General features: G+C 35.2%; 1 protein-coding gene across 1 annotated transcript in view; it reads right to left on the bottom strand.

The window, feature by feature from the left end:
• The window catches only part of ANKRD10 (ankyrin repeat domain 10), a 48,807-nt gene extending 22,213 nt beyond the window's left edge, over window positions 1-26,594 (bottom strand). Inside the window, exons 1-3 of the mRNA XM_074192041.1 lie at window positions 26,322-26,594; window positions 16,796-16,948; window positions 13,511-13,602 (exon numbers count right to left, since the gene is read on the bottom strand). Of these exons, the coding sequence (XP_074048142.1) occupies window positions 13,511-13,602; window positions 16,796-16,948; window positions 26,322-26,579 (503 nt within the window). The 5' untranslated portion in view covers window positions 26,580-26,594. The remainder of the gene's footprint in view (window positions 1-13,510; window positions 13,603-16,795; window positions 16,949-26,321) is intronic.
• Between the last annotated feature and the right edge of the window lie 1,070 nt (window positions 26,595-27,664).

The following is a 27,664-nucleotide window of genomic DNA, read 5'->3' on the forward strand; positions in this document are numbered from 1 at the left end:
TAGTTCTTTAACTAACTTTTGCTCTTATACAGTTGGATTCTAAGCAAGATTTGGAAGACAGTGTATGAAGACAAAAATCAATATTCTAAACTCCCTTTAAAAAGTTATATTCCTATTTAACATAAATAGCATAATAAAATGCTTAATCTGAAGAATCAGAACTTTATACTAACTTCAGACTAAGCCTAATCCTGAATTCTATCATCTGCCTATGCTAATTTTAAAATCCAATATTCTATCTTGAGAAGAAAGTTAATTATATAATCAAAACAAACATGTACTAGTAATTGTCCATGGCATTCATATAACAATCACTATTCTGCCTAATGGGAAAAAAAATATTCCTGATAAAATTGAGGCCTGCTCAAAGCAGATTTTATTCAAATATGTGACACTATAAGTGGAAAGATGGGGATTACCTTGTCAGTGAAATTAAATATTCTAATAATTTTAAGAGAAGACCTTTTGTATTACTTGGAAACAAATCTTGCTTAGATGATTACTTGCTGATGGGCCAAGACTATCTGAATGTGAATTACCTTTGGAAAGTCTGCTTAATTACTTATAAATAATTAATTCTCTAAGACAGAATATGCACATATTACTTAAAAGAATCAAGACTTTGATTCCTTCTTCAAAACACTAAAAAGGCAAAACAAAATTATCTGGTGATTAAAATTATGACTGAAGCATTAATTAAAAACCCTAAAAATGAAGCCAGAATACGATGACTATTAATTTGTTTTTCAAGAACAAACTAATTTTAAAATAGCCTAGCATACAAAAATTTAAGAGACAAAGCTATATTCCATGTTGATGGGATCCCAAGTTTGCCTAGAAGACAAGATTACATAATGCTTGGGGGGGGGGGGGGGAGAAACTTGTAAAAACAAAAAAACAAAAAAACAAAAAAATTAGTTAGCTGAAGGGTCAATTAATTAGATAAGTATATAATAAAAAGTAAAAAACTAAAACATTCTCCATATTTACTCATTATATGATAGTGGCATGATTAAAAAGAATATTTAAAAATTAAGTGCCACAATGAAATATTTTAGATAAAGATTTAAAAGCCCTTAATCTAAAAATCATTTCCTAGAGTCACTAATAAGAAATAAAAATATCTTGAGTCCAGGTATTCCAAAGCCAAAGATATTATTTAATGTGCACAGGTGACCTCAAGATTTATTTTATTATTTTGTCAAACTTCTAAGAAAGTCTAGAGCTCAAATTAAAAAAAGCAATGGAATTATTTTCTTCAAATGTGAATTGGAGGAGAAAAACGAGATCAATTTAATTTCAAAGCTTCATAAATATCGAAAACCAAATGCTTGAATGGAATTTCACTTCTTCAGTTTTATTCAAGCATAAGGATGCTAAAGAAGACTTAAGAATTCTATAGTATAAAAATCAATTTACAAAAACCCTTCAATTTCATGGAAAGATTTACAAATGAAAACAAGTTAGACATGTCCATGATTCCTGAGGAGCATCACTGACAATTCACTAACAGTTCAATATTCTAAACTCCCTTTAAGAAGTTATATTCCTATTTAACATAAATAGCATAATAAAATGCTATTTTATGTTATTCTAGAAATTAACACCTGAATTTGAGGTATGAAGTAGATAAGCAAAAAACAAAAAAATTTAGATCAGAATATCCTAGTGGGCTCTTTGAACAAAGGAACTTGTAAAAATGAAATGCTTGGATCTAGGAAAGGCTGAAAAATGTGTAATATGGCCGGAGGGCATAAGAGTGCTAATAATGCATGAATGCAAAACAAAAATAGATTGACTTCAATTTGGAAAATTGTGTAAGAAGTCTAAAACTATTATGAACAATGGTTTGTTTTTCAGATCCAGGGATACAAGAATGAAGTGCCCTTCTATACTACCAATCTGAGGACATACAAATTTAGTAGAAAGAATCAAATATTACTATATGGCACAGGAAGTTTTGAGAACATATGGCCATAAGGTATAAATGTTGAAAATATAGACTGAAATGATTTAGCTAAGTTCATAGGTTAAAGAAAAGCTATTTAAGCAATGCCTAAATTCTGAAGTTGAACAAGGGAAACCATCTCTTCCTACAAAACATCCTTCAATGTTCATTAAACAGAATATTGGGATGGATGGTGATACATTCTTTTAAGTAAATTTAGTAACCTAAAGAAAATAAATAGTACCAGAATGTCTATGCCAGAAGAAAAAAAGTTACTAGGGATGAGAGAACTGAACAGTAAAGGTTGGTGGACTATTTTCCTATAGACCCTTTCTCCTTCAAAGTGAAAGGACACATCTTTACATAATTTTCATAAAAAAAAATGGCATTAGCCCTAAGACTAAATCACTTTAGTCCAAATGGTTTAAAATACATTCTGATTTCTCACAAAATTAACTTTAAAAAGATGAAAAAATTAAAAGAACTAATAAAATTAAACAGAATTCTGCTTGCTCCTAAACTATTTGTAGACTTGAAAGAAAATTAATCAAAAACACATAAGCCAAGAATTAGGAAACGAGTCAAAATTTTCTTTAGGATTTAAACTTCCTCAACCAAAGAATAAATATTATACTCTTTGTGGTAACACTACTCCCTAAGTACTGACTGGTGATAGTATAGTTTGCGTCTGTTATTTTTGATAAGAACTTCCAAAGTTCAATAAAAGCATATTGACTATAATAGTGTCAGTTTCATTGTTTTGTCCTCTTTCAGTTTGGGTGAAATGCAGTGTGGTAGAATAGAAAAGAGTACTGGACTTGGAGTCAAGAAAGACCTAGGTTTAGGTTCCATCTCTCACACTAGGCAACAAAACCTCTCCAAGCCTGTTTTCTTATCTATAAGATACTCCACCAAGTGGAATAACTACCTGTGATACCTTCCTCACTGGGGTGCTGAGTCTCAAATAAGAATAACATACAGAAAGTGATCTGTAAACTTTAAAATTTTAGCTAATACAAACTAATTTTTGTCATTTGGTGCACTCAACCTATAATATATTAGCTAGATATCCTATCCAACTTTTAAGCTCTTTGCCCTAAATCTGTACTGACAATAGTATCATACTATAATGTCCTGTTTTTAAATTGTCTTTCTTTCTGTCTAACTTAGTACTTTAGCATATCAGTATACAATAAATTGTGAATATTTTCTTGTTCACTGATTGCTTCATTTGTATGTATTGTCTCCTCAACTAGATTGTAAGCTCCTTTGGAAAAAGACCACACTTTTTATATTACATAGGATTGGGCACATAATTTAAGCACTTATTGAATGTGACGTTTTAAAAATCTGACTATATTAACTATATGTTTTGATAAAAATTATGTAGTGACTTTTGGGGTTAAATTAGATATAACGTATAATCTCCATTCTTAATCATGTTATAGAAGTTTTTAATCTTTAATACCACAAAAGTCTAGAAACAACAAAAATAATATTGTAGTACTAAGAATTCCTATTTCTTGGGGTTATTTCTTTTAAAAACTTTAAGTGATTTAATATATATTTTAAAAATCACTCTGAAATAAGTGATTTGTTTTAAACTGTCTTTAAATTGACTTAATTGCATCCCATTTCTTAAGCTATGTTACTTTCAAATATGCTGTTTTATGTAAGATTGAAAAAAAAGAATCTGAGAAGAGTAGCCAAAGTTGTAAAATGTTATACTTTTGCAATTACCTAATCCAATACTTCTCATTTTATAGGTGTGGCAACTGGTGCCCAAAGAAATAAAATGAAGTATCTAAGGTCATCAAGACATGTAGCAGTAGAACTGAAACCAGAACTTTGGCACAATCTTGACTCCAATCCAATGAGTTTTCTTCTACCCTCTTGTCTCTTCAAATGCTGTATTTTTTTCTTCACTTAAAACAGTCACAAAAATGAACCTATAACTTTTTTTGTTATTTAATGATCTATATCCAATTTTAATAACTTCTCTATTAAAAAAAGATATTACTTTTAAAAACAAACATTGTCATGAAAACATCACAACTTAAAACATCTTTACTCTTTAGACAATGCTGCAAGAAAATAAAGAGCACTTTTGGATCTGATGTCTGACAACAGAGAACAAATGGTAACTCAAGATTGACTCAAACTTAAACTTGATTCAACAAGATTCTTTTTGCCAAAATTTTTTAAAATTAAAGAATAAATGTATTATCAAAAAATTTATAATTTTTATAACTAACCCAAGATAGATATTGATGTCTATATACTTAAGAGTCTCAAGAAATGTCTACTAAATCATTATTGTTTCACAATGTATATTATGGGTACTCCAAAGCTAAGTTAAAAAGCAATTGGAGCCACATACTTTACAAAAGCTTTTTTAAAAAAAGTGTTCAACAACTATTTTTTTTGTCGTTCTTGTTGCAAGGCAATGGGATTAAATGACTTGCCCAAGGTCACACAGCTAGGTAATTATTAAGTGTCTGAGGCTGAAGTTGAACCCAGGTCCTTCACACTCCAGGGCCAGTGCTCCATTCACTGTGCCACCTAGCTGCCCTCCAACAACTATCTTTAATGACAACTGAAGTGATAATGAAATTAGACATACCATAATGTTCTGGTTCTAGATCTCTGAAGACAAAAAGTTTAAAGGAAAAAACATATAACAGACTTGAAATATCTTTTAAAAAGATGTAATTTGCCTTGGATCTACATAACCTTAAAATAAAAAATTAAAACTGTACTTAATAAGCTGCTTTGATTTTTGGATTATAATTGAAAGTATCACATCTAGTAGTCCTAAGGTTGTAACTTCTTACAGTATTTAAGATAAATTATAGGAATAGAACAATAGTTTTTAAATAACTGCTTAAGACATGAACAGAATGTATATATTTAACAGCCTATCCAGCCATATTTGTGAACATGAAGATGAGTGTACACTTTTACTAAAACTGATATGGATATAGATATATTGTGGACTATTTGAGGAAAACTCTTTAATCAAGGCCAACAACTTTCTCATTGCACTTAGCTTTCTTGAATTCTCTGAATTTTCTCTGTAAAGGAATGGGAAAACATGAACTAAGAACTACATGGGGATTAATTGCTCAATTTCAAAATCATAAAATATGTAATGACTGTATTCCTTTTACATATGTAGGCACAGATACTTATTTTCCCTTTGTTCGATTTATGTTATTTACACAGAAAACCCTGTATTGGACACAACACCTTAAAAGAATTAATCAAAGTTTTGTTTACTTAAAATTGGGAGTTAGGGCATGAATTTTATTTTTTAAAATCCCTTTTAAAGATATATTGCCAACACACTTTTTTTATATTTTCCACTTATAGTGTCACAGGAATAAAGGTGGTGTATGATAGGCTTTTAAAACCAAGTTCTTTTAAGCACTTTTTTAAACTCAGTATTTACAAGTAAATTACTAAAAAAAAATCTTTATTTTGGAAATCTGAGTTTCACATCACCTTCAGTCACATTTTTAAATTAATGCCATGCGACAATATAAAATAATAAACCACATCCTTTGAATATTTCTGTTAAAATACTGATCTCAACTTAACTATTGTTAGTTTAGTTTACATATAAAGGTAGATATCATAAATTAGGGTAAGCAAAGCATGCAAATCTAAAGATTCTATATCTGAATTCCTAGATTAGCATTAAAACCAATCACCGCAACAAATACCTCAACAGTATGCCTTGTGTGGAGAAAGGAAGCGATACTGAACATTCAATGCCACAACTGTAAGGTTTTCGGAGAAGCACCTGTGGCAGTTTCAGCAGTTTCTATATGGAATGCTCCCCCTTTCTAGGATTACTTGAAAAAATCAAGTCAATTCGAATTACGTAGCTGTAAAACATTGACATGTGTAGTTTTTACAGTTTCAGAATCTTCTGTTTGATTTAAAACGGGCAAGGGTTCATAAAACAGGAAACTTATATCATAAGGGATCACATATTTGCAGGCAACATTTAGATTAAAAAAATACATTATACATACAGAAGGTGCAGGAGCACATTATTCATTGCGTTTAAGCCATTGTCATGTGACCACCTTAACCATGAGATACTGTGACAGAACACTGCCTTCTAATAACGATATTTTTTAGCATGAAGCCAATTTAAGTCTGTCAATATTTCAATAAAAATTTAACAGTATGGACTAAAAACCATTAGTTAACTCACGATTCTGGTAACTTTATAATTTGGTTTGCTGTATCTCAAATACATTAGTAACTATTCCTAGACAAAAATAAGCAAATACATGGAATCATTAAAAAAAAGATCAAAACATTATATGTCTTTATGTACAGAGACAAACATTAACATACTAAACATCTTCAATAAAATAATTTGAAAAGTACATGTATAGAAATATATATATATTTTAACCCTTTGGTATCCAAATAAAAATTTTGAAATAAGTATGAAGACTTTCTTACATACATATTCTTTAGGTAAAAGTTTATAAGAAAAAAACCATACATTTACAAAGTTTCTACCTAAAAGACGCTTGGTGCCAAGTTTTCATTTCAAGTTTGAGATATCAAAGTTGATTTTGTAAAGAAGTTGTTTGAAGCCAAATTAGGTTCATTTCTATTAAAAATATCTGATGGATTTGAAATTCCATTTATGCAGAGGTTGTCTACCAACACAGTATACCTAAGTGCATAAAAATTATTAAAAATTTTTGCTTAATTAAAAACAATTAGATTCATTATTTCTACTTCAGTGGATACTTTCAGTGGTGACAGGTATAAAGTAGTATTTTCTATTTTTTAATTTGTTTAATTTTTTAAAATTAAGAATTTTTAAACACAAGAGAAAATATCTAGATCTGGAGCTTACTGGCTTCATTTAGAAGCAGTACATAGAAAAATATTTATCAGTCAAAGTGAAGTATGAAAACCTGTTTATTATTCCAGGAAATTATAAGTGAAAACTTCCACCTCAAGACAAATATCTAAACTGAATGATTAAGAATAGAATACTATCATCCTACTTTTCTTACAAGCTCCATGTAAATATTTCCTTAATAATTCCTTAATATGCCTACCTTCACACTGATAGCTAAATAAAATGTTTGAAAGAGTCTGGAAATCAGAAATGAGGAAATTGTAAAGCAAAGTTGGAAATAATCATTATTAACAATTGGATTTAATTTGACAGATATTTAAGCATTTATTATGTCTAAAAATCTTTCTAGGTGCCAGAGATACAGACATAAATGTCAGACTCCTAACTTTCAAGGAACTTACATTCTACTGGGGGGGGGGGATAGAGGGGGATAGAGGAAGTAAGGGAGAGACAAGAAACAAATTCAAGAACCTTGAAAAAGAGAACACAAAACTGGAGATTAGGAGGGACAGTTAAAGGAAGTGCTTTCTCTATAATGTGTCATTTAAATTGAGCCATTCATGAAGGAAGTTAGAGATTCTACAAGTAGAGGTGAAGATACAATTCAGGCATGTATAAGGTATTATATATAGGGTAATAATATTCAATAAGACTGGAAAGAGAAGCTAGAATAAAGACTTTAAATGACTAGTTCAGTTCCTAATTAACCTCCTTAAAAGTTATTAAACATTTTTAATAGGTCACACTGACCTGTGTTTTAAATTATTTCAGCAGAATATATATATATGTATACACACACACATATATGTATGTATATGTTGGATTAGAGAATTAAAAGACTGTTAAGTGGGGATCAGCTAGGTGGTACAGTGCATAGAGCACTGACCTTGGAGTCAAGAAGACCTGAGTTCAAATGTGACCTCAAACATTTAATACTTATTTAGCTGTATGACCTTGTGCAAGTCACTTAACCCCACTGCCTTTCAAAAATAAATAAAAGACTGTAAGCAGGGAAAAAACATTTAGGAAACTACCACAATCTAGTTTAGAGATGAATTACAACACTGGCTATGGGAGTAAAATGGGGACAGATAAATGAGATTTTGAGGTTGCAAATCTGAATGGAAAATTGGAACCTTCAACAGAAATAAGGATGGTTTGAGGAAGAGTGCATTTGTGGGGAGAAAAGAAAAGTTGTAGACAAGATAAATTTTATAGGGGGTATTGAAGTAAAAATCATCAGGAATATAGCTGGCTTATGCATCATTGAAATTCAGGGGAGAGATTATGCTTTTATATAATTTTATATACATACATATATATATACATATACATATATACATACACACATATATATGTGCAAGCACATTAAGTTTATGTATATATGCATACAAATGTCAACACGTAATATCTTAGACTTAATATAGGGAATTGTTTGCGGAAAAATTTCTACTTGAACCCAGGGAAGTTAATGAGACTACTAAGAGAATAGAAGAGAGGGCAGGACTCAGATGTTACAGTCAAAGAAACTAAAAAGGAATAGTTAGGCAAGGAAAGACTAATGTCACACTATCCAATGGAGAGAATAAACAAAAGTCAACAGTATCAAAAGCTGAGGAAAGATCAAGGAAAATTAGGACTGAAGGAAGGGTCATTGGATTTCAGTTAAGAGAAATGCTTAAGAGCAATTTTAGTTTAAGAGTAAAGTTAGAAAGTTAAACTGATGGTGGTGAAGAAAAAGGAGGCTTAGGGGGTTCATCAGGTAAAAAATCATGGGTTATAGAATGAAAACTTGAGAGGATAGCAAAGGTCAAGTGGAAATACATTTGATTTCTACCCCCCAAGGTTCTGGAAGCCCTAAGACATGCTTTTCAGCAGCAGCAATGAAGCTATTACTTAAAACAACAATAACATCTATATAATGCTTTAAAGTTCAAAAAGTACTTTACAATCATTATCTTATTTGGTCCTCAAAACAGCTCCCCGAGATAGGAGTACTAGCATAGTACTATTTCATAGATGAGGCTCAGACAAGAAAAATGACTTTTCCAGAATTCGAACTTAAGTATTATACCATACTGCCTTGAGAATAAAAGAACAGAGGAGATTGATGTGATTGACTGAGATAAGAACCTACAGGAGATCTGGTAAGAGGACAAGGACCCTAAGTAGAGGGGTTGACCTTAGCAAAGAGAAGGACCACCTCTTCATTAGAGACCAGAATAAAGAAATGGAAAACAGTGGATGATATATTATAAGCTTTGAAGTAAATAAGAAAAAATTGAAAACTCGGCTAATGACAACAATTATCTCTATAAAGTATAAGGCATGGACCTTTGCATGACTGTTAATAAACCAGTAATGCCTCCCCCCCCATAAATCTGATTTAATCAAGTAATAACTATAAAAATGTTCAAGTCACTTGTGTATCAATTACCCAACCTGCTAAAATTCTGACCCTAAAGGAATACAGGCAAAAGTTATCCAAGAGAAAATTACTTTTATTCAAAACCGTCAAGTTCCTTCACCGAAGGATTAAGAATTTAAAATAACAAAGACACATCTAATAAGCAGATGATCACTTTACAAAAAAAACTGCTATCCCTCATACACTCAAAACGATACTGTAGGCATCTAAGATTTTTTTGAATTGCCCAGCCCAGTTTGATAGAACCAGTAATTTTAATTGTGTTACATCGGGGTAGAAAAATTCTTAAATTTCAAACCTTTGCTTTCTATCACAGTATATACCTTCTCTATTAGTCAATTTAAAAAAACAGATTATGATCTGTTAGGAACTCATGTATCTGAAGTTATAAAATATTGTCTCAAGGTGAAGACTACAATTTTTCTATAATAATCTAAAATGCTAAGACCTTTCATTATTTAGTTTCTTTGGCTCCAACTTTCTTATAAACTACTCACAAGAAAAGAAATAAAGCTGACATAAATTGTATTCTAGTTTTAAATGAAAGCTGCTTTTATTTGCAACTACAGAATACAATCTTGGAACAGATTATGCCAAAAAATTTAAAAAGGGCATTTTATAAGACCTGAATGCAGATGGCCAGATTTTCGTGCTCTAACACAGGTCTCTCAAAGCTTGTGAAAACAAACACTGTGTTCTCCAACTCTAATTATTTTAAGTCAAGTAAGAATCAACAAAATTCTAAAGCAATAACTTTGACATTCCACTGAAGTTGATTAGGATTCTACCTATATTGTGTCACCTGGAAAAAATAATTCCAATGCAAAATGGTTTTTGCATATATTCCATTATTATTTTTAACATGGAACCAATCATCTGTAAGTGTCAAGTAAAATGCAATTTAGTTTTTTTGTAATCAAAGTTTAATTCTCTCCACTATAACAAGGGTACTTTATGGCTTAGCCAAAGTTAACAAACATAATTCACAAGACTCAGATGAGTCAAAATGTGCCTCATGGGGAAAGCTAGCTACAATGCAGAAGTTCAGCTGAATCCTACTTTTTTCCTATTCAGAAAATCAAAAAGAACAGAATCAGTGGTGTTACTGTGTTTCCTCCTGAAGAAGAGAAAAGGTAATGCAGATTTGTTTGTACTTTATTAACATTATGGATACTGAAAAAAAGTATTCTTTTCCCTCTTTATTACTAGAACTAAACTAAAAGTTGTTTGAAAAAGATATTTTTGAATTTTATCAATCTCCCTTTTACAGGATACTTTCCATTAAACAAGTAATCTTGAAATAGTCATGTATTGGAAAGTTTTAAGTGATTACATACAGAATTAAACAAATATAAAATCCTAAATAAAAAATATAAATTTAAATGTTACTTGCCAAGGTCATAAAAATATACAACTAGAACTATCATAATAAAATTACTTGATTTTTGAATTTTGAAAAATATAATCTTCAGAAAGGTGGGGAGGAGGTTGGTTCTGTGATTTCTTTGGTATTGGCAAGAGTAAATCCCTATGCCAAATTGGCAATGATAACTCCTTATGCTAAATATAAATTTCATATGACAGATCTATGTTAAGACCATTATCTTTTTTTTAGATTCAAAATAAGTTTATCTCAAAGAAAAAAAAACGTGGCACCAAAAGTTACAATTAACAAGCAAATAAAGAAAAATAAAGTCCAATTAACATACTCACGTGTGGTGCTAGAAAATTTAATACGCTGCACGGCAGATGATATGCGTTATCTTATAGTTGCAACCTACATTAACAGGTAAGTTATATAGCAACATTCTATCCACAAGCACTTGGTAGTTTCCTAATCACTCTCATGGGAATCTATCTGATGATGATCAGTAAAGCGGATATTTACAAGAAAGCAAAATTGAAATGACAAATACATAAGAAACTTACTTTTTCCATGAAAAATTAAGACCCCAATACTTCTCTAAATATTAGTAAAGGAAAAAGAGCAAATATGATTTAGCCCAATGTATACTGAAATATAAAATATGGAAATAAAGGCTTCCAAATTAATCCATTCTATTGTAATCTTTTAAAATTTAATTGAATTGCCCATTTTAATCCACATATGTTTAAGTAGCATTATATGTAAATATAATAGTAGACCCATAACAAATATTATGGGAGTTTCACTAGGTTAGCATGGTTTGGGAGATAAAAGTACAAAAAATGAACAAGATTTGAGGCACAAAAATCAATAAATAATTTCCTAATTATTTTTAGATTAGGGAATTTCAAGATTTTATTCCAAGGAATTATGTTGAATTAAAAACACAGAAATAGCATGTCATAAAACTTTTATAGGAAAAAAAACATGTTTGGATAGCCTTTCATTTAGATTAAATACTTTTCATGAGTTTAATCAAGGAAGTTATAATGAAGGCTCAATAGTGAGAAGCAAAAAATAGATTAGCAGTTGAAGCCATGTCTAATCAGACTACATTGATAGTGTAGGGGGAAAAAAAAAAAGACACCTGATGATCCTGGAATCAAGGACAAAAGTGCAAATAATCTATACATGAAAATAAATATTTGCTGAAAGTAAGAAAATAATGTTGTTTCTGGTTCAATTAAACTATTAAAATATGAGATGCCAAAAACTAGAGAATAAAAATATTCAAAGAAAAACTAAAGGCATCAAATTACAGGTATTATGGTTTTTAAAAGTTTCAATAATAATGACTATTTTAAATTACAGAAATGCTTGTTTCAGTAAATTTTATAATCATAATAAATTCCACATCTATTAACATTATTCCTAAACTGAGAAAGCAAATAATCTGTATTTAAACTGAGATATGTCCAATGAAAGGTAAATTTTAACCATAATAATCATAGCTTCAATCTTTTTAAATTGCTGATTTAAAGGGGGATTTTTAAATGGATTTCATGGGAATATGTTGTCTTAGGAAAATCAGACAACTATTTTATTAATAGCTAAGCTTTCTTTCAGTGTAGCATTGTATGCAACAAACAACTGCAGGTCAAATTTCAATATGATAAATAATAAAGTTTCTGAGATTTCCAAGTTCATAATAATGGTCTGATTTTATAAAACAGTATAAATTCCACATAATAGTCCTTGGTATCCTTAAATCATACTAGACTATGTAGTTTTGCTTTCCTGACAACATCCACAGCAAAATTTACTTTAAGGTAGATCTTTGTAACTGAGGCAGAGCCAACAGTAAAATGGAAACCAAAGGGTTAAACAAAGTTAGATATGTGTAACTTATTTCGCTCAAACACTAAATTTTAATGTCTCCAATTAGGAAAGTTTGAAACTAATTTTACAAAAAATATTTTTTAACTAATTCAGTAAAATATAGTAAGGAGAAGCCAAAACATTTATTTTGGTTATTTTAAGCTATATAGCTCACATTTGACTAAAGTTGACAGCTGTATCCATTTTGTTAATGCTGTAAACTGCAGAAGTACAAAATTTCAATTAAAAAAATTAACCTTCTAAAAAATTAACACAATGCAAATAAAATAGTAGTCAACACTTGAAATACATGACTAATGCAAGGCTATCCAATAGTACTTGAGTACAAAACATATGCTCTCAGTGTATTTTTAAGATACACTAAAGCATCAAAATTTTTCTCCCAAGACCGGTAAGATAGTTTATGCTGAAATTTAAAATCATAATGCTACCACTGTGTCAAAACCCCAGTAAGTTCTTTTAAGAGTATCTTTCTATAAATGTAAATATACATATGCATACAGCTCCTCTAAGGAGCTAAAAAAAAAAAAAAGAAAATTAAGACTCTCACAACAGTCTTTTTTGAAGGCTGAGGTAGAACTCATCCTCATTCCATATGAAGACACAGACAGAAAGGTTTTGTTACTCAAAATCTAGAGTCTCGAGATGGAAGGGCCTTAGATCAGCCTCTTCATCTTATAGACAAAGAAACTAAAAGGTCACTATAAGGACTCTTTAACCCAGTGAATATTCCACTGTACTACACTGCCTTTCACCCTAATTGTATGTGAAGTTAAAACAAAGACAAACTTTTTGTTTGCTAGTGATTAATAGAAAATTTTGCTTCTGTGTCAGAAGTTAATTGAGGGAAAAAAACAATCTAACTGTTAAAGAAAAACTTTTTAAAAAATAGTGTCTACTTTAATGTTCTTTAATAAAGTCTACTCTGAATCATATTCCATTTCACAGTTAAAAAACAAAAAACACACTTACTCGATTTGAGCTCCATTAGCCACAAGAGCTCTTATAGAATCCATACTACCAGAACGTGCTGCTTTGTGAATGGGAGTTTCACCCTCACAATCCTGTAAATAAAAATAATATTTGAAGGAATTGTTTTTCTCATATTCATTCAAAAAGCAGTAGGATTTCACAATGAGAATGCTGTTAGCCAAATTTTAAAGATAAAAATATAGTCTGAGGAAGAAAGAGCAGTATTTTATTGTTGGAATACAAAACTCACCTGCTGAATATATTTTAAAAAAAAAGGAAGAAAAATTAACTTAGGAGCAGAGGGAAAATGTCTTTCTAAAAATTAACAAAAAACCCTCAAATTTACATTTTATCAGATGTTACTAATCCTTGGGGGAAAAAAAGGTTTGAGTAGCCAGTTAAGTGAAGGAAACAACAATAAATTTCCATCATTTCTTTAAGCCTGGTCTCATAGGAGGAAAAAAAAGACTTAGCAAAACAAGATTTTTCTTAACAAGAACAGGAACTAACCCCCCTTGTGATTTCCCTGGAATAGGGAATTCCCTCAACCAAGACAAGCCAGAACCTTCTCAAATTTACATGGAGAGTTGTCTAGAGGTCCAGATAAGTGACTAGCCCAGGATCATAAAGTCATGAGATGACAGAGACAGGAGTTGAATTTCTCTTCCTGGCTCTGAGGTGAACTCCCTCACCACTCTGTCATGCTGTCTCTCTGTGAGTTATTATCTCCTGAAATACATATTTTATGGCAACTAGAAGAATCATGTTACTGCTGTAAGCCTTCTATCAGAGCTTGGGGGATGCCATTTTAAAAATCTTGACATTCATTCTAATTGACAATGTCCTCCTCATAGTTCTTAATTCTCTGGATTGAAAATCCTGAAGGCAAAACATATAACCGAGGATCTACATACATATCAGAAATCAAGAAAAAAAGGAAGCAATCCTACTCCAAAAACATTCAAGATTTTAGCATGGACAACTTAAAATGGCTAACTAAAACCCTCTCTAAATCTTATCTGAGATATGTCTTTTACTTCTCAATGTTTATTCAATAGACAGAAGTCAATAATGGAAAAGTGAATCTTAATTAAGATCAGCAGTGAAAGACTGCCATATACATCACTTTCAAAAAAAATCCTTAGAAATATAAAGCACAGGTATGAGATTTTGTTTGTTTTTGTTGGGGTGGGGGTTAACACCAACTAACCCATAACAGAAAAATACAACTGATTCAACACAGAAATTAAAAAACAAAAACCTAGGGTTCTTCTAAAAAAAGGTGATAAGCATTTATCCAAATGTATATTTCTCTTTCTTTTGGCACTGGCATTTTGAAGCTTTGAAGCACTTCACAATCTATCCCCTTGATTTCCACCCTGATCTCCCTCCCTACTGTCCCTCCATTAGCTCTTGTGTCTTGGCCATGCTGTCCTACCTGCAAGGGATTCTCTCCTCACCTTGCCTTCTAAAACCTCCCAACTACTCTCTATATACCTCTTGTTCATATTGATTATGCACATTTTCTCCCTCCTCAGGGAGCATCCCCAGAGCTTCTTATCCCAGTGTCCAGCTTTGAGGAAATGTATCATTGGGAACTAGAAATTAAAGATGTATGTATGGAATGTATTCTAATTGGAAAGATCCAACATACCCACAGATAAGTAAATAGAAGCTTTACACAAAATACAATCACAAGAGATGTGCTGGGCATTTTTTATGAAGTTGGGTTTTTTTGGGATGGACTGTTAATTTTTTAAAAATTATGTATCTCACTAAGGAGGCTTAATGAAATCATTGTTAAGGACATCTAAAACAAGAATGATGCTATGTGGCTTCAAATCTTGAACACTATTAGTGAAGAAATCAAGTTTCAAGTGACTCAAGGATACCCATAATAGGCCAAGTAGGCAGCAGCTAATTCTCAACAATGACCTACCCACAAAAAATAGCTCTGATACTCACAAAATGTAAAAATACCTAGAGGAAGGTCTGCAGCACATTACTAGATCCTATGGAAAATTTACAGATGACTGTGGACAAGAATCAGAGGTAGGTCATATGAATGGGTTTTAACTTGCAATGCAATATGCATTTTGATGAAATCATGCATTCACTTAAGCACTGCAGAATTAAGTGTTGGATGCTTCTGGAGAAGAAAGGAGGAATGAGAGAAGCAAGGGAGGACAAATGTCCATATGTAGAGAAAAAAGAGGAACTGGAGAGAACAAAATGCAGAGACACTACTGAAGAAGGGACCTAAGGGGGAAAATAAGACAGGCTCAATACATTCTAAAGTGAATTTTAAGTATAAATTTGCATCTTACAGTTTGCTTATCCTAAGATATGCCATTTATATGACAAGTTTAAGTAATTTTATTTACATAAATTCAAATATAGATGGGGAAAGGGAGAAAAAGGAAGAAGTAATAATGGAGTACAAAGGGAGAAGGCAGAAAAAAAAGGAAAGCAGATTAGGTGAAGAATGGATATCAATAACTACTTTGGGTGCAGGTCAATTGCACCAAGTGACAGATTGTCCATTCCTTCCACTTGGCAGGTAATAGAGCTAACACTGGAGTCAAACCAGGGATTAAATTTCTCCAGATATAGGACAGCTTTACTTCCTACTAAGAAATAAGTCCAGGATACAAACTTTTAAATCACTAGCTTGAATATAATCCCTTCACTTATTTTCTTCCAAACATTCTTCCCTTTAATATTTTCTTTTCAGTTGGCTTTAAAGATTAAACATTAAAAGAGAAGAAAGGACTAACAGTAACAGGACATAGATATAAAAGTTTATATTTTCTATCTTGATGAAAGAAAGACCTTTAAGGACACAGGTTTTCACAATTTAGAGTTAGATATATAGATGGATGTGTGTAATTGTATGTGTGTGGATATATATATATATATATATATATATGCATGTACACACACACACACACACACACACACACAGCACACTATGGTAATTTTATCTTTTCTAGATTGAAATGAGTCACTGAATATTTCCAAATTTCTGCCATATTGTTTTGTAAATCTAGTTATGTTGGCTTACCTACAAAACTGGTTTCTTAGATGTGACATTTTCTAATCTAGATTTGTATTTATAAATAAATTCATCAATGGTACTCATCCAAAATAATTCCATTAAAATAATTCCAGTTAGCACTCTGAATAAAACTCAAAACTCTGGTTTGAATATCAATTCTGAATACCAGAGTGCAATTTGGTCACAACTGAAAAAAAAAATTAGTTAAGTCAAGTTATTTTCTATACCTGTTTGTTAATGTTGGCTCCAGCTTGGATCAACCAAATCAGGCACTCCGGATGTCCTCCAAAAGCAGCAATATGGGCAGGTGTTTGGGCAAATCGTGTTGTACAGACATTTGGAGTAGCACCAGCTCTCACCAGTTGTATTAAACATTCCAACTTTAAGAAAAGCAGCAGGAATAAGGGGAAAAAACATTTAGAAATGTTGATTGCATATTAAATATACCTATAAACATTTGCTTTAAATTTCAAATTCAGATGAGCCTCATTAAAAAAAAAACACTTGAATCAGATTAATCTACTTGAAAGAAATCTCTAAGATCACTGATCTAACCTATTCTGGAGCAACAGCTAAAAGCGCCCCCCCCCCCCAATCCTTAACAAAATCATCTCTGATGTAGAAACAATTTCCCCTCAGTCTAGCACCTTGTATACTCAAAGTAGAAATTTTGTGCACATACTCCAGAGTCTTCAACTATTATCACCGAAACCTCTCTAATCTATTTATCTCAACTGAGCTTTCTCAAGTTCTAAGCACACACATTTCCAACAGTCTACAGACTATCATCTTGCCCTGCTGCCACAACATACCCCAAATTCATATTTCATTGCCATTCCCGAAAATCTTTTTCTTTCTGACTGGCCACTAGTTCAAGTGGTATCCCCTTCTTGTCACTCTCCCACATATACACATCAAGTCTTATCCATTTTATTCTCAATCTCTTCAATATCACTTGGGCATATGAACCTTTTTTCCCCTCACTGGAACCATCTCAATCCTTCCTTCCTTACTATCTAGACCACACTAGCCTTCTAATTGGTCTTCCAGGTTCCAGTTGTTTTCCCCATTACAATTCACCCTTCCAATTACTTACCAGACAAATCTTCCTGAGACACAGATGTGCTCATGTCACTCTTGTTTCTCTCAATGTTTACAAAAGTAAATTCAGATCCCAGGTGTTCTCTTATCTAGCACCAATCAAAATGTCAGAATTTTGATAACTTTGGATTATGTTCCATATTTCAGCTCAACTGTGCTATTTCTTATCCTTACACCTCTAACTAGGTCTTTGATTAAAGTATTCCCTATTCCTAAACTGCCTTTTTCCTTTCTACCTTATATGGTGACACCCATCATCTTAAAGCCTATTTCAACTGTTTTAATTATGAAACCAATCTTCTTTTCCCCTAACCTCTCACTTGGTGATAACTCAACTGTGATAAAATGCTTTACAATTTACAAAGCACTTTCTTCAAGATTGGTAGTCTACCTTAATTTTAGAGAAAACTGAGGTTAAGAGAAATTAAGAATCTGATCCAAGATCAAAACAGTCTAATAAGTAATGGATGTGACACACCGTGCACAAATCCTAAATTATCTTGTATTATAGTTATTTGTATTTATGCAACTTAGAATATCAAAATCAGGGATTACCTCAACTAAATATTAATATTGTACCCAAGGCCCCTTGCACACAATACCTGACTATGATTTCAAGTGAATTTTTTTTTGTTTTTGCAAGGCAATGGGGTTAAGGGACTATTAAGTATCTGAGGCCAGATTTGAAGTCAGATCCTCCTGACTTCTGAGTCAGTGCTCTATTCACTGTGCCACTTAGCTGCACCTTAACTTAAATTTTTAAAAAATATTTTATTTTCTCCCTATTATATCTAAATACAATTTTAAAACATTTTTTAATTCGTATAGTTTCAATCTCTCTCTCTCTCTCTCATCATTCCTTCTTGGAGATGGTAATCAATTTGATACAGGTTATACCTATAGTAAACATGCAAAACATTACCATACAGTTGTGTTGAGAAAACATTTCCCAAAGGGGGAAAAAAACTGAAAAATACTATTTTTGATCTGCACTCATACTTCAACAGATCTTTCTCTGGAGAGAGATATTTTTTATCATAAATCTTTTGGAATTGTTTTGGGACACTATATTGCTTAAAGTAGCTAAGTCATTCAGTTGATCATTGTATAGTACTGTTGTTTCTTTGTACAAAGTTTTCCTGGTTTTCGCTTCACTTTGCATCAGTTTAACTGAATTTTTAAAAGAAAAAATTTTGTATGTGGGTGGTAGATAGAAGTTACTTCCCCTCTTAAATGGCACAGAAAAGCTTTACACAAATTTTAACATGACACCAGGGTTTGTTAAAAAGGAAACTTGGAACCCTTTGAATGTAAAATACCCTATTAATATTTCTGAATTAGTAGTTTTATCACATATCCCAATTATGAATTGTCCTTTATCATCTGTTCAGCACCATAGTGATTAGGATACTAGGGACACTGAACAATTCATTTCTGTGAATAAAAAATTATTGGCTTCATTCTATCTTTACAGGGAGAAGCCTCCTTTCTTCATATAAGGTTTCCTAAAGTTTTACTGCAGATGCAAGCTATTAAACTTCTAGTTATAGAACACGTCAGTTAATGGCTAAAATGAAGATATAGTTGGATTAAAACCTCTTAGCTACAGCAACCCTTCTTGCCCAAATTATCTGCTCTGTGATTCAGAGGTTCCTATAACACTTTCCTCTTTTCCTCCCCTTAAGAAAGGGCTCTGCCCGAGCAGTTCTTCCAGCCAAAAGAATAAACCCGGCTCAAGGTGGCTAATCTAAACTTGAGGTTGATAAAGAAACAGGACAAATACTCAAGGAATTCACGAAATGATAGGGGGAGGGAAGAAAGGAAACACAGAACAGGAAAATCATCAGGCACCAAACAAGGCAAGCTTGGGATAAATTAGAGATAATCAATAGAAGGGAAGGGACTAATATTAAGAACTGGCAATGGTTTCCTCATAGAAGGTGAGATTTCAGCTATGACATGAAGGAAGCCAGGAAGGGAAGGAGACAGATAGGAGAAAACAGTATTTTCACATGTTTTTAAAAGTCTAACTTTGCCACAGCGAACTGTTTGGGAGGAAAAAAAAAACCATGTCTTAAAATCAGTCAAATGGCATTATAGGGAAATACCCAACTCTTCCAAAGAAGGTGTATAATTAAAAAAAAAAACAGATCGTCACTTAATATATACAACAAATAAGTGAAGGGTAAAAAATTGTCTCCAAGAAGTCAACATGTTGTCTCCTGAACTCTTGCCATTTAAGTTCCACAAAAGTTGTCCATCATTAATATAGGAACCAAGGATCCACTCGCTTGGAGAGTGAGTTAGGGATTGCTAGTGGTTCAGGATAGAGCACTAGGCCAAAAGTCAAGAAGACCTGAATTCAAATCTAGCTTCAGACACTAGCTGTGTGACCCTGGGCAAATTACTTAAAAGTAAATGAAAAACCATTCCAAGAAAACCCCATGGCCATGGAGTCATAAAGAGACAGATATGCCAGATTGTGAGAAGATTGTTTGGTGAGGTCTTCACCATGCTTCAAAAATTAGTTTATGGGGTGGTTAGGTGGCACAGTGGATAGAGCACGGGCCCTGGAGTTAGGAGTACCCGAGTTCAAATCTGGCCTCAGACATTTAATATTTAATAATTACCTAGCTGTGTGGCCTTGGGCAAGCCACTTAAACCCACTGCCTTGCAAAAAAAAAAAAAAGAATTAGTTTATATAATATATTATACATTAAGTCAGGGTTATCCAATCTTACTTTTAAAAGTTTTTTTTTGAAACTATAAACAATATATTTGCCATTTTAGAGAGAGCTCTGTGGTAGCTCAGCTTCATTTAGGAAAGCATTTTAGTAAACCCACAGGAGCTGTTTGGACAATCCATAGTAAGTATAAAAATGGAATACTAAGTTTTAATGGTATTTACTTTATAAATTTATCAATTTTATATGTCTGCTTATATTTTCACAATATTTTTGTTGTTATTCAGTCATTATAATTGTGTCCAGCTCCAAGTGACTCCATGTGACGTTTTCTTGGCAAAGATACTGGAGTGGTTTGCCATTTACTTTTCAAGTTCATCTTTTAGATGAGGAAACTATGGCAAATTGAGTGAAGCGACTTGTCCAGGGTCATACAGCTAGGAAGTGTCTGAGGCCAAATTTGAACTAGCAAAATGAAACTTCCTGACCCTAGGTCTGGCACTGAATTCACTCCACCAACTAGTTGTCCCCTTTACAATAAGCATATTTAAAAAATCCCAGGGGTGCATGATAAAAAGATAAATTCTAAAAAGAACTTTTCAAATACTTATACAGAGGAACTGAGTCACAGAAGTATACAGAATTTTATATAATGAAGTACCAGTAATCTCCAATCTGAAAAAAATAATTGTGGTGATATATGGCAGCTTACATTTGATTGTTTTAAAATCCATTTTAATGATAAATTTGTTGTACATATTTCAGCTTTTATATCATACCTAGATAGCAGTACTTTTCTACATGTTCAAAATCTTGCATAATAGAATGTAATGTGTTCATGCTTTAAATACCCTGGACGAGAGTAAATTATGAATAAGAAGTCTATTAATGACTTGTACCACTCTTAACTCAAGAGTTATTGTGAAGACAACTTTTATTATTTCTTCTTTCTTTACCAATATAACAAAATTTAGAAAAGCCTTGTGAATGATTCAACATTCAAGTTATGCTGCAATCATAATGCATATTAAAAAACAAAATTGGCTCTGAAATCAACTAATTTGGTCTCTTGGTATAAGTTACCCTAGGCCTTTGAATCTGACACCAACACTCATTTTTAGTTCACCTCGACCCCAATCCTTCCCCCCCCCCCCCCCCCCCGGAGTCTTTCAGGATCAGCAATTTTTGTCAGCATGGGGATTCTTTCCACTGAGGCAGGCAGATGTTGTTTATAACATTATTAGACCAACTATAAAATAATACTGAAAGTTAGAATATGTATAATTAGTCACAGGAGATACTCTTTTTTTGGAGGGACTAATGATTTCAATGGCACTGGGAAATCCTAGAAACTTTCTCTCTCAATGAAAATCAGCATCTGCTCAACAAATCTTCATGGTTGTCTGAGGCATTGAAAGGTTAAATCTGACTTGCCCAGATGCATCTTCTGAGACCACTAGTTTTATTTCTACAAATACTCTACCTCTTCTAAAATGATAATAAAAAAAAAACAATTCAGTTTTCACAAGGGGCCATATAGAAACTTTAAACATTCTTAAAAACTGCTTAATGTGCCCTGCTAGCAGAGACTGTAGCACACCTCCAGTGATCAATGCCCACAGGGGTTTGACAAAGCAGCACAGTATTCTTCTTAAGAGACTAAATTGACTTTCTTCCCAATAGCAATCTCAACTCCCTTTGGTATCTTCTTTAAGTCATCTTTCACCTCATAAAAAAATGATAAGCCAATTGGTTACTCAAGTAGTGCTATCATAAAAAGTACTAAAGACATTACAAAAACAAGATAACCGAAGGCATTACAAAAAAAACAATGAAACAAATCCTTCAAAAATGGATTACACTATTTCATAGCAGATATTTAAAACAAATATTATCACCAAGGAAAACACTCCAGTTAAAAGTCTGTATCTCTTTTCACAACATATTTGTTTCAGAAAGTTTTAACTTGAATTTTTGTAAACAAAAATCGTTAAAGCATAATTCAGTTAGCTAAGTAGCACTCAAAATTAAGTACAGTTATGAGTCTAAATTCGTTTTTTGTACTAATTCATAAAAATGTATTATGCTACTCAGCAATGCAAGATTCTGTAAAGAAAATGTTGAATCAGAACAATCTAGAAAAACTCTTAGAAATCAATAATCTATGCTGCTACTCCCACACTCACTATATTCAGAGTTTAGATTTAAAGTGAAGCTTAGAGAATCTTATAATTTATCTTGTTCACAAACCTGAATAATCAAATTATCTGGTTGGCTTAAAGTGGAAACTGTATAAGAATTAAAACACTTAATTCTATCCCTTCTACATTTAATATTCAGTAAAAACTTGAGTCAGTTGTTTAGTCAGAAATACCTGGGTTCACAAGCTGCCACTAATTCTCTCTAGCTATGTAACCATTAGTAAACATGAGCAGGAGACAATTGACTACAGGTTCAAGTTAATGATCACCTTCAGAGAAGGGAGTTTCCTTTTCCAAGTCCTTCAAATAAATTAAATTCACCCAGACCAACTTCCAAGAATAGGTACATATTAACAATGCATACCATGGAAACAATGTAAAGACTAACAAAAACTGCCTTCTGTGGGGGGTGGGAAGCGAGATTAGGGGGAACATTATAAAACTCAAAATAAAATCTTTCTTTGTAAAAGCAATCTGAAAATATACCCTTAAAAGCCATAAAACTGCATACCCATTGATCCAGCAATACCACTAATAGGTCTATATCCCCCAAGAGATTTAAAAAAAAGGGGGGGACTCACAAGTACAAAAATATTTATAGCAGTTCTTTTCATAGTGGGTAAGAATTGGAAATTGAGAGGATGTCCATTAATTGGGGAATGGCTAAATGTGGTATATAAATGTAATGAAGTATAATGAAGTTCTGTAAGAAATTATGAGATGTATGTCAGAAAGATTTGTATGAATTAATGCTGAGGAAAATGAGCAGAACAATCAAAGAGAACATTGTACACATTAACAGCAACACTGTGTGATGATAAACTGATAAGATTTAACTCTTCTCAGCATTACACTAAAAATACTAAAAGACCTTGTGAGAGAAAAAGCTATCCACATCGAGAGAAAAAACCATGGATACAAACCAAAGGATATTATTTTCACTTTTTAAAATTGGGTTTTATGTTCTTTCATTTCTTATGGCTTTTTCCCTCTTTTGTTCTGATTCTTCTTTCACAACTTGACGAAAATGGCAGTAAGTTAAACACGATTGTGCACATATATCAGATTACTAGCTGCCATGGGGAGGAAGGCGGGAAAGGAATGCAGGGGAACAGAAAAATGTGAACTCAAAATCTTACAAAAAAATTGATGTTGAAATTACCTTTATATGTAATCAGAAACAAAATTAAATTTTAAAAATACAAAAAAAAAAGAAAAAGTTTCAGGGAGAGTAACTCAGATTAATTGTATTTGTGAATTCATTTTTGTTTGAATTCATTTTTACTTATGAAAGGAGTATACAGCGTTCCAAATCATTAAGCAATAAATATCAAACTAAAAATATAGATTTAAAAAAACTTTTATACTCTTGAGAGTATTAGGAATTTATAGTCTCCAATGACTTCTGAGGAGAGGAAAACAGCCATTATAAAATAAAAACTCATCTAATAATGATTTAAATTAGATTACATTCATGAAGGGGAATTTAATCATCTCCACAGCTAAACAAAAGGATACAATTTTTTAAAAAGCACAACACCAATATCTAAGATTTAACAGTCTAGTTTTAGATACAAACACCAACAGCTTCCGAGGCCACCCGTGTTGGGTCACACAGCACCATAAGATTTCTTGGCAGTGGCACATCTAGTTCAATTTCTTCTTTTCAAAAAGGTTAAATATATCCAAGGTCATATTGATAGGAAAAAACAGAATATTCATAAATAATGATCCTGAATTAGGCAGTCCTATGTAAGTTACATTTACTGTTTTGTTTAGTAAATTTTTATATTAAAAAATAAAACTAGTGAATGTTTCATTTTCTTCAAAAGCTTGTTTAAAGGTTATCATTTTGGTTGGAGGACAGGCCACGGGGCTGTGGAGGATCCGAATTCAAAGTGGACCTCAGAAACTTGACTGGTAGTTAGGCAAATCAATTAATTAAAATTACCTCTCCTTCCAAAAAAGAGTGTCTGTCACTTTTAAGAAATAATAGGTTTTTGGGGTAGCTAGGTGGTACAGTAGATAGAGCACCGGCCCTGGAGTCAGGAGTACCTGAGTTCAAATCTGGCCTCAGACAACCTAGCTGTGTGACCTTGGGCAAGTCACTTAACCCCATTGCCTTGCCCAAAAAAAATCTAAAAAAAAAAGAAATGATAGGTTTTAGTTGGCTATAAAAACTGAATTATATGGGATACCTTGCTAGCAGTATCCTAGATTGTTAAGAAAACTTTACCACAAACATGCCAACAAATTTTATCTGATTACTCTGAAGTTCAGGTATAGTGGATTTGAATCTTGACTGTTAATTCTTACCTGTGACCAAGGGCAAATCATTTAATTAATCTCTTTGGGCCTAGATTGATCTCCAAGGTCCCTTTCTTCTAAGATTCCCGTTAGGATCATAAATGTTATGATCTTGGTCCCTGCCAACAACCGAGTACAGCACAATAAAATAACATTCACTGAGAAAATTAAGTCTGCTGTAAATGGTTGCTACAATTTGAGTTTATTCATTTCTTATAGTACACCATTACCTTAATATCAAGAGTTTCAAGTTTTTCTTAAACAGGACTTGGTATCCAAGTCATTTATCAAAGGTTTCACATAAGAAATGAACTCAAAGGTTCCTCTAAATCTGTTAAAAGTTCTGCATCCATTCCTTCATTGATTCCACAACTGGACTATTATGACTCAGTAACTGGAAAAGTCTCATCACCTAGGTGCCATTAAAGACATGAGTCTTAGCCAACAATTTAGTAACTATAAACAATACATTTTATGTAGGAATGTTAGTATATTAAAAAGACTACATAACCTCGACCGTTAAACTCAATTTAGAAAACGACTTTCTAAGATTTCGGTATATGCAAACTTGTTTAGCCACAGGTGTCCCACTCCGAGTCCTGGGGGAAGGACCCACATCTGGGGCACACAATAGCCTCTTGTCTCCGTCGGCACAGAGCCACTTGGTTGCCATGGCAGCACAACAATCCATCTGCCAACGTCTTTTCCAGAGGAGGAGGGGGAGGGGGTCGGGCTGTAATTCTTACAGACAAAAGATGTTGCTAAAAAAAGTTGGCCTCCACTTTGGGCACCCCGGGCCTCCACGAGGCGCTTGTCGGGTGACTTCGTGAGCTGCAAATGGAGCGACTGCTTGGAGGGCTGGCCCGGGCGGCGGAGGCTCGGCCTGGGCTGCGTTACCGGGGGCCTGCCCGCCCCGCCCCCACCCCAAGGAGTTCAACTAGAACTTGGCCCAGGCCGCCCCCCCCCGCAATTGATGAGCTCCTTCCCCGCAGCGGGGTCAAGGGGAAGCCGAAAGGCCGGCCTCGGGGAGAGCCGCCCCCAAGCTTGGGGCTGGCCCCGGCTCTCACTCCAGGCCCGGCGCGCGCGGCCCGCCTCCTCCGGTCCTCTCCCGCCAGTCCCCTCCCACCAGGGGCTTCCCGGGCTGGGGGGAGGGGAGGCGCGCGTGGGGCCGCGCCATCCGCCCGCGCTCCGGGGCTCCGGCCCGCCCCACCATCCCTCACCCAAGGGCAATTAAGTAATTAAAAAAAAAAGCTCGGAACTGTAGAAAATGGCGCCTTAAAGCAGCCTCCCCCGCCCCCGGCCGCCCCGCGCCTTGCGGCGCGGCTCGCTGGAGGCCGAGGCCGAGGCCGGCGCCGGCCCTGCCCCCGGCCCCGGTCCCGGCCCCGGTCCCGGCCCCGGCCCCGGCCCTGCCCCTGGCCCCGGCCCCGGCCCGGCCCGCCCGGCCTCCCGCCCTCGCTCACCTTCCCGAAGTGCGCGGCCCAGTGCACGGGCGTCCAGCCGTAGAAGGAGTCCTCGGCTGCCAGGTGGGCGCTGGGCGTGTGCCGGAGCAGCGCGCACAGCGCCGCCAGGTCCCCGTCCCGGCAGGCGCGGTGCAGCGGGAAGCGGAGCGTCAGCAGCTCCTCGCTGGAGAAGCCCGCCTCCACGGCCGGGCCGGCTCCCGGGGCCAGGGCCATGGCCTTCCCCTCACGGGCGAGGCGGCGGGCAGCGCCGCCGAGCATCCGATGCGGGCCGCGCGGCCGAGGAGGCCTCCGGCCCGGGGGCTGGGGAGCGGGAGGCGGGACGGGCCGGCGCCGCCGGGGCACAAAGGAGGCGAGGCGAGGCGGGCCGAGGGGGCGCCGCTGCCGCTGCCGCCGCCGCCGCCCGGAGCCCAGCCGAGAGCGGGAGGAGGAGCGGCGGCTCGCGGAGGCCGAGAGCGGGGCCGGGGCGGGCCCTGGGCGGGGGGCGGGGCCGAGCTCCGGCGGCGCGGGCGAGGCGCCGCCGGGGGGCGCTCCCCAGCCCGGGCCCCTCCCCGGCCGGCTGCCCCCGGGCCGCGGTCCGAGCGGGAGCGGCGGCCCCGCCCCCCGGAGCAGCTGGCGGGCCCGCGTGGGCGAGGTCCGGGCCCGGCCGGGCGGGGCCCCCGGGAATTTCCTGGGCGCCTTCCGCCCGCACTCAGCGTTTTGGTTTTACGAGATGGTTTTGGAAAAGCACCGGTTCCCCCGAGCCCTCCCCTCCCCAGCTCCCGGGGGCTCGTTCTTTTCATTTTTTCGCATTTTATTGCTGCGTTTTATCCCCTTCCCTTGACGCTTCTGGGCGCCCGCAGCGCGCTCCGCAAATAGCAGCGGTAACACGAAGCCAGGAGCACGCGGGAGGCCGCGGCGCTCACAGGGCACCTGCCCAGGGAGGCGCTGGCCCGGAGCGGGCGTCCCAGGAAGGGCAGCCTCCCCGGGCCGCAGTTCCCCTCCTTTGTAACCTGAAGGAGTTGGACCGGATGATCCTAAAAGGCTCCCTCCAGCCCCAAACCTACAATTAATAACGATTTTAACGACCAACAGCGGCAAGCAAAGGGAAAGCCTAAAAGTGCTGAAGCCGGGCATTGAATGCTCCACATTTTTTAAATTATTTTTTTTTAATTTGCAAAGTGACCACATCAAGTCAGCTAGCGGAGTAATGTATAGATTTTTAACTCAAGTAATATTTCCTGTAATTATTCAAATAATACATTTCTGCATAGACGAAATAATAAACTTTAGGGGTGGAAACCGTCTGAAAAATGAGCCAAATGTTCTCCTTTAACAGATGAAGAAACTGAGTGAGATTGAATGAC

Source organism: Macrotis lagotis, chromosome 6, assembly GCF_037893015.1.
Source record: "Macrotis lagotis isolate mMagLag1 chromosome 6, bilby.v1.9.chrom.fasta, whole genome shotgun sequence".
NCBI classification, from domain to species: domain Eukaryota; kingdom Metazoa; phylum Chordata; class Mammalia; order Peramelemorphia; family Peramelidae; genus Macrotis; species Macrotis lagotis.